We start from the raw sequence: 13,796 nt of genomic DNA on the forward strand, positions 1-13,796 counted from the left end.
GTATCCGTTTTTCTGAACCTCACAAAGCTTTGAGGCTTTGAGACGGAAGGCCCATAGCAGGATGGCCTCACCCAGCCCAAATTTTGGAAAAGGTTCTCTCAATTGGGCCAACAGCCTAGTATCTGTTTGCGTCTGTTTATATTTGCATCGCTTCATTCTTCTATTCTTTTCTTTTTTAGAAATGACGTTTTTATTTTTTAATTTTTTTTTTCATTCATATAAGTTCACATGTCGGGTTTTGCATGATATTTTATTTAATTGACTTAGCCTATGCTATGTTAATTGACGTTGAAGGGAATAAAATATCTCAAGCCTAAGTAACAGCCCAACCTATCAAAGGGTCCCTACTAGAAAACAAAAGAAAAAGAAATGAAAGCAAGACGATGAGAGGACAAGGGAAAAAAGAAGGTGTCAATATGAAGAAAAGATGTACATGGAAAGGAAAATGAGAAAGTGGAGAAAAGAGAGATAGTCAGACACGTAAGGAAAAGGCTAACAATTCTCACCACTCCCTAAGGGCACGCGAAAGGAGTGGTTAGATAAAAAGAAACAACCAAACGACTCGTAGGGAGCTTATTCTTTAATTTGAACTTAGCTTTTCAAGGAGAAGAGATGAACTCTCATGACGATCTCTCCATTAGAAGATAAACTTTTGATATCTATTGTATAGTGAGGATGAGAAACTATGAAAGACTACAAATAAACTTATTATAGTGGATATTCTCTCCCCAAAACCCTTGTGGCCGTATGTTTTATGCCCAACTATATAAATCTATGTGTCTCATTCTCTTTTACATTTTCAGTATTTATTTTCTAATTACTGCCATGGACATAAGCACAGTTGCACTAGATCATTGCTAGGGGCTCCAGATCACACTACGAGGCCCAAATTGTCATAGTCTACGGAGAATAACTCTTTATCCCCTTTTGACCTCTTGTGTAATTTTTGGCATCAACAGTTGGCGTTGTCCATGAGATCGATTAATTTTCTACATTGGAGGTGAGAAAATGATGATTTTTTGGTGTGCTAAATTTATTGAACGAGCCTATGATGTTTTTCACAGATAAGTGTTCTCAATCTTTTGGCTTTTATTTTTATGAAAAATACTATTACAACAAATGGGTGAGTAAATTTTCCCTTCCCAAGTTGATTAAGCGCATTGCACTTAAATGTTTTTTATACACCCAATGTGTAAAGCAAGGAGCCCAAACTCCCCAATCACTTGAGCTATGAGTGTTTACTACTCCTAATTCTTCGAGTGTACTATACTTAAGTGCATTGTACAAATACTATGCACAAAAAGACATAGGGTCATACATATATACAGCTGGCAAATACCTACATTGTACACGTGCTAAATGCATTAGGCATGGCATTGCGCATGTCCAACCATGCATGGCACATAAAGCGCCATGCACGAGAACACCACTGGGCACATCATGCCTACGAGAGAGCCACAACTCCGTCATGGCACAACTAGGGGCTGTGCTACAATCATTGCACAAACAGTCGGCATCGTTTGACACTTTGAAGACAATCTTCGACCACGCCCTTCAGCAGAGATCAAGCAACGCCAGCCAAGTGCACATGGTTGCATATTGCCATGGTCTCCTTGGCCCAGTCCAAATGTGAAACAAAAAGATGCCGACGACCATCACTTAAACTGTCAGTGTCCTCTGTCCCTATGTCACCAGTGCATTAAGATGCACGGTGGGCAAAAGAGGGCCATTGGCCATGCACGCAGTGTCCACTCTAGGCCAAGATAGGCTGTCGTGGGCCCCCTTCTCCCGTTGACAATCATTGCCTGAACAGTCGGAGTGCCTGCGCACACTATGGTGCACGACAGGCAACAGGCACCCAACAGGGCCTCCCTCGAGACCAACATGAGCAGGTGGGCATCACAGCCATTGCCACCAAGGCTACGATCGACCTTTGTTGTCGACAGATAACCCCCCGACCACCTCACATCCATTGCTACCCACTAGCGGGCAACCAACCCTCGCCCAAGTTGCTCCCGCTACCCATTAGGGGGAAACATCTCCTCCCCAAAGCTACCCAACCAACACTATGGACCTCGGCTAGGCATGTTGCTCGCCACAAAGCATGTGAGACGTCTTCCTTGCCTAGGATAAACTCCTTGACTGCTAGCTCCTCTGACACTAAACTCCCTGGTCACTAATAAGCTTTTTATGGCCTTTGGCTTCTCGCCCCAGTCCAATACTCCTTGCCATGCATGCATGCCCCCGCCAGAACTCCTTGGCAAACACAGCTTGCGCCATGGACTCTCGCTCCTTAGGTAGACTACTTGGCTAGCTGAGCTCCCATCGGCCATGCACTCATCTCGAGCTCAACATGAGCATAGCGAACCTCATGCAACATGCTACACCAACACCGTGTATGACCACCATTGGATCGAGCTACCAGACCTAATGTGAGCCACCTCCAAGGCATGTTGCATGGCCCATGCAACGTGCTCCTACTGTCTCACTTGCTCGACTACCACATGCATGACCACGGTCACCTTGCGTGTCACGTGCATGCACCCTGGTCACCTCGCATGTAGCATGCACATCTCAAATAGCCACCTCCCGGCCACGAAAGTAGCAACCTTCCCAACGACCTGCATCCTGACCACCTTATAAGTCATATGCACGCACTCGGGCCACCTTGCATGTCACATGCACAACTTGGACAACCATCGTCTTAGCTAAGTGCAAGAGGCAACTGAGACCAAATACAGACATTATGCTTGGCCAACCCAACAAAGTATACTCACTGATTGGACTTATGCATCACAATGCCTGCCATCTCCTCAAACACAGTGCTTCACTGTGCTACAGCGAGTCTCTCTAGATTAAAAAAGGGAGAGAGAGAGAGAGAGAGAGAGAGAGAGAGAGAGAGAGAGAGAGAGAGAGAGAGAGAGAGAGAGAGAGAGAGAGAGAGAGAGAGAGAGAGAGAAGAAATAGCAACCAGTAATGGCCAATTTTGGTCAAGCAACAACTGGCTACAATGACTAAAATCCACTGCCTACATAGGTGTCAGGAGGGAGGAAAGGAAAACACGGAAAGGAAAATGAGAAAATAGAGAAAATAAAGGTAATCAGACATGTAAGAAAAAGGCTGCCAATCTTCACCACTCCTTAAAATCACATGAAAGAATGAGTTAGATAAAAGGAAACGGCCAGACAATTTCCAGGGGGCTTCTTCTTTAATTTGGACTTTAGCTTTTCGAGGGGAAGAGATGAACTCCCACGACGATCTCATCATCATAAGATAAACCTTTGTTATCCATTGTATAGTGATGACTAGAGACTGTGAAAGACTATAAATAAGCTTATTATAGTGGATATTCACTCCCCAAAACCTTTGTTATCCATTGTATGTCTCAATCTCTTTTACATTTTCAGTATTTATTTTTTATTCACTTCTATAGACATATGCATAGCCACACCGGACCATTGCCCCAGGCTCTAGATCACACCTACGAGGTCCATATCGTCATAGCGTGTCGGGAATGAATATTTCTCCAATTTCGGCTTGTTGTGTAATTTTTGGCATTAACAAATGTGATTAGTAATTATGAAATCTAGGAGGTAGAATGTCAACTATGTTTCCTTAACAAGTATTTTGAGAAATGTTTTAGAATTTTTCTTTGAAAGATTTTGAGATACATTTTTATTGGATTTGTGAAAGTATACAGAAAAATTCAAGTAAAAGCTTTTCGAAATATTTTTATATTAAAGTTTGTGAAATTGTGTAGATAAAATTGAAAAGTTGTTTTAAATATAATTATTTTAAAGTAGTAATTTTTTTTAGATTTTGTAAAAATGGTTTTTATTTTTGTGTTTTTTTACATTGAAACATAAGAAAATGATCAAATGAAAAATTAGAGTGAAAGATATTCAAATTGAAAGTTACTTCCACACCTCCAATTTGAAAGTTACTTCCTAAAACCCATAGATGTCTAAACATCAAATGTTTATAGTTCGTAGAATCTCAAACCATATTAGAATTTACAGAACCTCAAACCTTAAGTTTCATCAAACTCCTTAATATAGTCTATAGAATCTTTGACCTGACTCTGATACCAACTGTAACGTTCTAGTCTCGGAGGTTTAGAGAGTTAGCTCGTATCACCTAAAACCATCTCCAATAACACAACTATATATAATCCACAGACTCCATAAAAATAAATTCATTTACTTAAACGAAATATATATGTTCCTTTATTAGGACACCATAAAAATACCTCAATAAAATAAATTAAAATCTCTACAAACTCGGACATATCCATAATTCAAAATACCAAAATAACATAAAATAATAAGTCTACTAACTAAAACTCTCCAATAAGTACTTGTACCATTTGACACTTTTTCCTTTACAATCATCAACCTTACTAACACTTTATACTCTTGACTTCTAACTAAGATATCAAAATTATTTGAAAAATATTGTGGAGATAAGAAGTGAGTTATCAATAATTCAATAAGCAGAGAACATATATTGGTATGTAAACATGAGCATTTATAGAGTTTAGAATCCATAACAAAATATTTTTATTTTCAGAATGCATAATTAGAACATGTTATAAAAATATCAAAGTAAAAGTTCAGAAATATTCTTATTTAAAATTCATTTGGTATATTATAACTGAAACATTACATCAGAAACATAATATCATGTTTAACCACTATGGTACAGCTGTGCAAATCCCATCAGCCAACTGAGTAGAAACAAAATATGAAATCTTTTTCTTATTCATTCTAGGAGCCCTGAGTGTGCATACAGGAAAGATCACGCAAAAAACCACTTTGGCTTCCAAAGTGGGTGCATCGAAAATAGAAAAGTCGGTACCAATCCGAACAGAGGCTACAGTTTTACACCCACGATAAGGTCAGAGCGGAACATAAATAGAATATCATGCTAGAGGTTTTCGAAGGTCACATCATATCATATTCGAGTACAAAACATATTAGAACACAACAAAATTAGATTATAATCATATAATTGTGCACAAATTTTCATATTCGCTCATTTTTATACATTTTATAAATAGAATACAAAAAAAAGCTCATGTCTACACTAGTCATGACAAAAATACTTAATTCTTATACTAAGTTTTATGAATAATGCAGAACAAATAACTAAGATTTTTTTAAATTTCTTTTCATAGCAAAACATGCATATTTTTTTTTTTCCAAAATCAACCTCAATTTATTTCTTTTATGCAAAATTTAATAGAGGAACCCTCTTTTTATGGGCATTTTAGCTTTTTAGAATTTTTTTTACAGCAATACGAAACAAATATTACTTGTCACCTATAAGATTGTCACATAATTTTCATAAATCTTCAATTAAATAAGTATTTCTATACTTAAACCTGAAATACTAAATAAACAATTTTTTTAAAAAATCTAAAAGTTCTCGTAATCCTAAAATATCATCATTTCTCAAATGAATTGATATTCACTAATATATGTAGTAGCAAAGCTTTGTTTAATAAAAATAGACTTGATCAACTTTAAAGTGTTCAAAATAAAACTATATGCTTACTATTTGCTTCTAAAATTCAATTTATTAAAAAATAATTTAATACCAAAATACAATTTACAAAATTATTTATTTTCTTTATAAATTCTTGTATTTAAAATAAAACCACACAAAGTGGGTTTAATAATAAAAGAACAATTATGGCCAAGGTAGAACTGGTCTAATGATAAGCATATTCTAGGAATTGACTAAAACATGTATGGGTTCTTTGGAAAGGGGCTGCAAATTTGAAAATAAAATTTCTGAAACTACAAGAAAAATAGAGAAGAGAGAGTTCCTTACCGAGAGAGAAGGAGGTGTGTGACGGAGCAAGGGTTGGGTAGCGGTTGAAAGTGGTTAGTGCGGCAGCACGACAATGAGAGAGAGAGAGAGAGAGAGAGAGAGAGAGAGAGAGAGAGAGAGAGAGAGAGAGAGAGAATGTTGAAGAAAGAGAGACAGAGAGAAATAGTGGGGAGAATTGGCGTGGCTTACCAAGAGGAAATGAGGGACCTGGGGTGGCATAGTTGGCGGTTTCTGTGGCTCTTGTGGGTGGTTCATGCTTGTTCCATCGTGGATTTCAAGGCTAGGCAATTGAGAGGTAACAGAGTAGCTTGCTTTGTTTTCTGTGCTTGAAACAAAGGTTGGGTCTATGACACAAAGGTTGCCGTGCGGTACAACCTTGGTGGCGGAGACATGGAGAATCGAGGGTGGCTTAGGGTGGTTACTACGGCAGCGTGGCTCTCAGTCCTCTTGTGGCACTGCTGTGTAGTGGGTGGTATGGTGCAGTAATACCACGTGATGTGACGTAGAGTTGTGTATTTGGTTGGGCTCGATTGTAGAGGTGGCTAGGGGTGCTGTGCGGTGGGTGCTGGGTGTGGGCTTTGGTGGTGTAGGTTTGCTGCAAAGAGGTCAAGAGGTTGCTGGTGGGTCTGAGGTGGTTGTCACGAGAATCAGTGGCTATGGAAGGAGGCGTGGAGAAGCTGCTGAACATGGGTTGCTGTGGCTTGTGGAGGTGCAGTAGATTAGCCTTTGGGCAGTGTCTGGCTGCAGCTAGATGGAGGAGGTAATTCACTGAAAACTTGGGCTGCGACAACTTCTTTTTGCAAGAGAGAAATATGTGTATTCATAGGGGTGATTGGAAAAACCCTATATGAGAAAAAAAATGTGGGGGAACCATGTGTGAGAGACTTGCATGACATGAAAATTTGCCTGACGTGGAAATTGGTCTTTGGTTTTCATGGGCTTGGATTTTGGGCATGCAAGTTTAGGGCTTTTTTCTTGAGTTTTAGGGCCCAATTCAACCTAAAATAATCTAAATTTTCCACAAATTTTCTCAGTCCATAAAAAAATTTTATCTAATCCCAAAATTATTTAATAATTTTAACTTAAAAAAAAGAAGCCCAATAAACATTTGATATCTACCAAAATAAAAAATTTGGGTTTGTATTCCATTCCAATATTCATAAATCTCAAGTGAGCTTTTCATTCACCTAAACCTAAAAATTTTAGAAAGTAGTTTGGTGTCAGACCTGGATGTTACAAAATAATTTTTAAGAAGATATTTTAAAAAGATTTCTATCCAAACATATTTGTTTTTGACTACCATTTTTTTATAAAATTTAAGACAAACCTATCTCTGAAATTTTAGAAAATAAAATGAAAAATCTATCAAAATAAGGTCCGCACTAAATATGTGAACAGTTGGGGCCGGAGAAGATTTTGGAGAAATATGGGGATTGATTTGGTCGTGCTAATTGTTATGATTTTTTTGGGAGGATTACGACATAAACAAAACAAAACAAAACGTGTTTAGATTCCATAGGGGGAGGTTCCCAAAGCCATGCATTGGGCAGCGCCCTTTCTTCTGCTCAAATTTACTTACGCAGAGGCTTACATAAAAAGTCATATCATCACATTTATTCCTTAAATAAATAATGCCAATTGGGGGGTTGAAAGTAGGTTCATCCACCACATGCTTTAGCCTTGAAATTAGGAATATCTTTAAATTAATTAATTAATTAGTTATGAATTTGTATTTGCTAAGCAAATATTATCACTCTATATTTGGCAATTCATTAAATTTATTTAATAAAATAAATTATACGTGACCAAATTAAATGCGCGCATTCTGTGATGCATTTGTTTAGAAGAAATTCAGGTTTTGATTGATTTAAGAAAAATACATAAGACGTAATTCAATTCAACTCATTTTAAATTAATTATCGATAGAATTTATTATTTTTTTAATTTTTTTATAAAAAAAATTAAATTTATTTAAATTTAAAAAAATTAAATCCATCTTAATGGTATTCACAAAATATTTCTATTCATAACTTAACTCAAATAAACTCATCTCATGAATATTTAAATGCAGTCTAAATGTTTATTTACGAGGAAAATGTAGGATGAAAAAAAAATATTAGTGACAGAGAACTCTTATTATTAAGCGCAAAAATATGCTTTGCATTCTGTGATGCATTTGTCCCGAAAGAGATCAAGATGATGCTTCTCTCTTGTTATCTGTGTCATGTGAATTTTTATTTTATTTTTATATTATTTTTTCTGTGCCGAATGAATTGCTTTCTCTTATATAATAATTCTCTCCATGGTTGGCTGTTTGGGAAGTGGGAAATTGCAAGTGAGAAGCATGACACCCCAGAACCCCACTATAAAAGGAACAAAAAACAATAAATAAAATATATTAGGGAATCTCAAAATAATTTAGGACTAAGGATTTAATATCCTAATTGCTCTCTGCAAAACTGGTATATTCCACAAAGCACAAGTTTCACTTCCATGTGTATTGTCTTGTGTAAAAAAATATGAAGCCTAGAAAAGAAATAGAAAGAAAGAAAAATCAATGATATTAAAATTGAAAGCATAGAAAATCCATTGCCCAAAAGTTCCACAGATGATAAGAAATACTCCATGGGGAACAGCAACTTAAAATTTCAAACTTGCACACAGAAAAAGAAAGGAATTATGGTAATGTGAATGAGCTTCAAATTTCAAAGGGTTGGCTCAGTTATCAAAACTGAAACAGCCCATATCACTCACTATGTCGAGGAAAACAATGCAATAACACATGAAACTATATGCTAATGTGTACTCTAACAATGCGTATTCAATTCAGAGAGACATAAAAAAATATATAAATTTATAGCAAGAACAGAACCCCGAGGCGAAAGTTTTGGTGGTGGTGTGGCTCCAAATCTTTCAATCTGTTTTCTCTTTCTTTATCTCTCCTTTTCTTGCTTGACTGCAAAGAAAGTATAGTACTATTATAGTAATGGCAGTACTGGTGACATAGTAGAGTGAGTTGGAGATAAGAATCAAGCAAAAAAGAGAGAGACCCAATGAAAAACCAAGACTGGTTGGGGTTTTGAGGCAATTGACAATGCCGATGCCGAGGCAGCACAGCGACTACAACCACCATCCAATGCCGAGGCAATCCTTGATCACCACCCTCCTTCACAACCACAGCTATCATCTCCTTCTCTTCGTCCTTGTACTTTTGTCATCCTTTCCTTCTTCTACAGGAAACAGTGAAGTTGTTACACTATATTCATGGCTTCACAGTTCTCAGCTCACACCCACTTCAGCTTTCTCCAGCTGGAAACCTTCAGATCCTGACCCTTGTAACTGGTCTTACATAACTTGTTCCTCTGAAAACTTTGTTACTGAGATCAGTATACAGTCTATTGAGCTAGCTCTTCCCTTTCCTTCCAACGTCTCCTCCCTTCACTTCCTCCAAAAGCTCATCGTTTCCGGTGCTAATCTCACCGGAACGATCTCTCCTGATGTTGGATATTGCACTTCACTTACAGTGATTGATGTTAGTTCAAACAGTCTGGTTGGAAGTATTCCTTCCAGCATTGGGAGGCTCCAAAATCTCCAGGACTTGATTTTGAACTCCAACCAGCTCACTGGACAAATTCCTGCAGAGCTCGGTGATTGCTTCCGCCTCAAGAATCTTGTTGTATTTGATAATTACTTAAGTGGGAAATTACCGGTGGAACTAGGCAAGCTGTCAAACTTGGAAGTTATTCGTGCCGGAGGGAACAAAGACATTGCAGGAAATATTCCAGATGAGCTCGGAGACTGCCACAATTTGAAGGTTCTGGGTCTTGCTGATACAAAACTTTCTGGTTCAATACCTGCTTCATTGGGTAAACTAAGCATGCTTGAGACACTCTCAGTTTATACTACGATGCTCTCTGGTGAGATTCCCCCAGATATAGGCAACTGTTCGGAGCTTGTCAACTTATTCCTGTACGAAAATGATCTCTCAGGTTCACTTCCAGCAGAGTTGGGTAAGCTTCGGAAGCTGGAAAAGATGTTATTGTGGCAGAACAATTTTGATGGGAATATTCCTGCGGAAATCGGGAATTGCAAAAGCTTGAAAACTATTGAGCTCTCATTGAATTCTTTCTCTGGAAGCATACCTCTTTCTTTTGGAAACCTCTCAAATCTTCAAGAGCTTATGCTTAGTAACAATAATATCTCCGGTTCAGTCCCATCAATGCTTTCAAACGCTTCAAGCCTCCTTCAGTTACAGCTTGATTCTAATCAGATATCAGGTCCGATTCCTGCTGAGCTTGGGATGTTGACAGAGCTAACAGTCTTCTTAGCCTGGCAGAACAAACTAGAAGGAAGCATTCCACCAGAATTGGCCGGTTGCAGGAGTTTGGAAGCCTTGGATTTGTCACACAATGCACTCACTGGTAGCTTACCTCCCGGACTATTTCATCTTCAAAATTTAACGAAGCTGCTATTGATTTCTAATGACATTTCGGGTTCCATCCCTCCTGAGATTGGTAACTGTCGTTCTCTTATCCGGCTTCGGCTAGCTAATAATAGAATCAGTGGGGTGATTCCAAAAGAAATTGGGTTCCTCAATAACCTTAGTTTCCTGGACCTGTCTGAAAATCGCATTGCTGGATCAGTGCCGGATGAGATCGGCAATTGCGCTGAACTGCAAATGCTGAACCTAAGTAATAACACCCTTGGAGGCACTTTGCCTAGTCCTTTATCTGCTCTGACCAAGCTTCAGGTATTGGATGTTTCTGCAAATCGGTTTGTGGGTCAGATTCATGGGAGTTTTGGGAAACTCACTTCACTGAACAGACTCGTACTTAGTAGGAACTCCCTCTCTGGATCAATCCCCTCCTCGCTTGGCCATTGTTCAAGTCTTCAGTTGCTTGATCTTAGCAGCAATGCACTTTCTGGCACAATCCCGGGTGAAATATTTGAAATTGAAGCTCTTGACATTGCTCTAAATCTGAGTTTTAATGCACTAACTAGTGTCATCCCACCACAAATCTCAGCTCTCAACAAACTCTCCGTACTAGACCTGTCGCACAATAAGCTAGAAGGCGACTTGATGGCACTATCCGGGCTTGTAAATCTTGTTTCTCTGAACATTTCATACAATAATTTCACCGGTTATCTTCCAGACAACAAGCTATTTAGACAGTTATCAGCAACCGAGTTGGCAGGGAATCAAGGATTGTGTTCCAAGGGTCACGATGCATGTTTCCTAAGCAATTCTACAACAATGGGTATGCCAAACAACAGTGGTTTCCAGGGGTCACAAAGAGTTAGATTAGCCATTGGGTTGCTAATTACCTTGACCGTGGCATTGGCAATTTTTGGGGCTGCCGCTGTTTTTCGAGCACGGAAAATGATCAAGGATGATAATGATTCTGAGATGGGAGGGGCTTCATTGCGTTGGCAGTTCACTCCATTCCAAAAGTTGAACTTCTCAGTTGAACAGGTTTTGAAGTGTCTAGTTGAGTCCAATGTAATCGGAAAGGGATGTTCAGGAATTGTTTATCGTGCAGAAATGGAAAATGGGGAATTGATTGCCGTAAAGAAGCTCTGGCCAACAAAAATGGCTGCTGGATACAATTCCCAAAATGGAAGGTTCGGAATCAATAAAGGAATTCGTGATTCATTTTCAGCTGAAGTAAACACACTTGGCTCCATCCGACACAAGAACATCGTAAGGTTCTTGGGTTGCTGTTGGAATCAAAACACAAGATTACTAATGTATGATTACCTGCCCAATGGGAGCTTGGGAAGTATTCTTCATGAGCGAAGCGGTAACTGCTTAGAATGGAACCTGAGATATCAGATTGTATTGGGGGCAGCTCAAGGTTTGGCTTATTTACACCATGACTGTGTTCCTCCTATTGTTCACAGGGACATTAAGGCCAACAACATCCTCATTGGTCTTGAATTTGAACCTTATATCGCTGATTTTGGGCTTGCCAAGCTTGTTGATGATGGAGATTTTGCACGGTCTTCCAACACCGTCGCAGGTTCCTACGGCTACATTGCTCCTGGTAAGTAAAATATCCTATTTTGATTTGAGATTTTCAAGTATTGGTTAATAATTCCGAAATTAAACAGTCTATTAATCATGCCTCTTGATTGCCAAGATTATTTTGGCATACTATATATGTAAATAGGTATTGGTCACTTTTTTCTTTCAAGCAAAGCTTGTATGATTTTCCATTACCAATATAGAAACAAAGGATACTTATAGTGGATTGACCCTTTCGTTCAACCAAGACTTTGGAGATCAAATAATTGATCTAACACTGTTTTAAAGATTCTATTCAGCACATATATAGTTCCTTCCGTGACCGTTTTCATAATCTTCCAATTACCTAATTCCAGGAATAAAAGATCATTCATACATTGCGATGAATTACTCTCCATTTGAGAAATTTCACAATGATAATTCCCATCACACTGTACTTTTCCTGCCCTTTTGGTTTGCAGAGTACGGATACATGATGAAGATAACAGAGAAGAGTGATGTATATAGCTATGGTGTTGTGGTTTTAGAAGTGTTAACGGGAAAACAACCGATCGATCCGACTATACCAGATGGGCTTCACATTGTAGATTGGGTGAGGCAAAAGAGATCATCAGGGGTAGTTGAAGTGCTGGATCCAAGCTTAAGTACTGCTCGGCCAGAATCTGAAATTGAGGAAATGTTGCAGACCCTAGGTGTGGCTTTGCTCTGTGTAAATCCTTCCCCGGAAGACAGGCCATCCATGAAAGATGTAGCAGCAATGCTCAATGAGATAAGGCAGGAGAGAGAAGATCAGTGCTTGAAAGCCGATATGCTTAATCTTCAGAGGTCTTTTGCAAATGATGGAAAAGAAACCTGTAATCACAGTGGAGGTCAATCAGCAGGGATGGAACGCTCATACCTCCAAAGCAACAACACAAGCTTTTCTGCATCCTCATTGCTATACTCTTCTTCTTCCAATGCTAAAAAAACTTTCAAATAGTTGGTAGAAGGTCAGTCTTGCTAAGCAGTAAAGAGTTCCTTAATTAAACTATGTTTCTACCCTGCATGCGGTTGAGTTTCATCAACCTTGTTTCTTTATGTTAGAAAGACATGTTTCAATAAACAGAATCAGCCAAATTTCAACTTTGGGTCATATATATGTGATTCGTATTGCAACTGACAAGGGACATGTGCAATTAGGCAAGTCTGGTTGACCTTTTAGATCACACATTGGGGTAGAGTACTAATTATGTACTAGAAATAAATTAGGTAAGATGAGTTGAGAACATCTCTCATTTTATTTCAAAACTTCTCATAATTTTCTTTTCAAATATCAATCAAACACAAAACATTTTCAATTTCAAATTTTTAACTTTATCATCTAATCATTATTTAATTATTACAACTTTTCCAAACTTTTAAATAGATTTATTCAAATTTTTCTCTCTTATTTCTCAAAGTTCAATAAAGTATCTTAACGTAAGTCATTTCACTACTATTCACAAATTATTTCAATAATATTTACAAAATTCTTATCCAATCCCATTTTCCAAACATCCCTACTCTAAGTCTAGTTTGGGATGGAAACTTTGAGCAATATTTTATAGGTAGGGAAAAGATCATATATAAACCCTTCTTTTTTTTTAAAAAAAGAAAAAAACAAAAACAAAAGAGGACAGTAGCCAGGGTTGAGCATTAACTAAGTTGGAGTCGATATGCAAGAAATCTGACTTTGACTTCGACTGACTTTGTCAAAGTTCGAATCTAAACTCCGACTTACATATATAGACTCCGATCTGACTCCGAATTATCAAATCAAAGTCGGATATAAGCTTCCTATTTTTTTGGACTTCATATTTAGCCTAGCTTTAAACAAGACTTTACATATAATAGATTATTTTTGTGGGTTTTCAAGTTTCAAGTTTACTAAAAACACTATAAAAAAAAAGAAAAAAAA

The 13,796-nt window shown here is 37.9% G+C and overlaps 1 protein-coding gene across 1 annotated transcript; it reads left to right on the forward strand.

Moving 5' to 3' along the window:
- The first annotated feature begins 8,627 nt into the window (after nt 1-8,627).
- LOC122303946 (LRR receptor-like serine/threonine-protein kinase RGI2) lies at nt 8,628-12,982 on the forward strand. Its single transcript, XM_043115939.1, has 2 exons — nt 8,628-11,879; nt 12,322-12,982. The coding sequence occupies exons 1-2, from the start codon at nt 8,930-8,932 to the stop codon at nt 12,837-12,839; spliced, it is 3,468 nt and encodes a 1,155-aa protein (XP_042971873.1). The 5' UTR covers nt 8,628-8,929; the 3' UTR covers nt 12,840-12,982.
- Nucleotides 12,983-13,796: the final 814 nt, after the last annotated feature.

Source organism: Carya illinoinensis, chromosome 3, assembly GCF_018687715.1.
Source record: "Carya illinoinensis cultivar Pawnee chromosome 3, C.illinoinensisPawnee_v1, whole genome shotgun sequence".
Lineage (NCBI taxonomy): Eukaryota > Viridiplantae > Streptophyta > Magnoliopsida > Fagales > Juglandaceae > Carya > Carya illinoinensis.

Coding starts and splice junctions, on each gene's coding strand:
- LOC122303946 (XM_043115939.1), top strand. CDS start 8,930: ATGCCGATGCCGAGGCAGCACAGCGACTACAACCACCATCCAATGCCG. Junction 11,880..12,321: donor CTACGGCTACATTGCTCCTG/GTAAGTAAAATA, acceptor TTTGGTTTGCAG/AGTACGGATACATGATGAAG.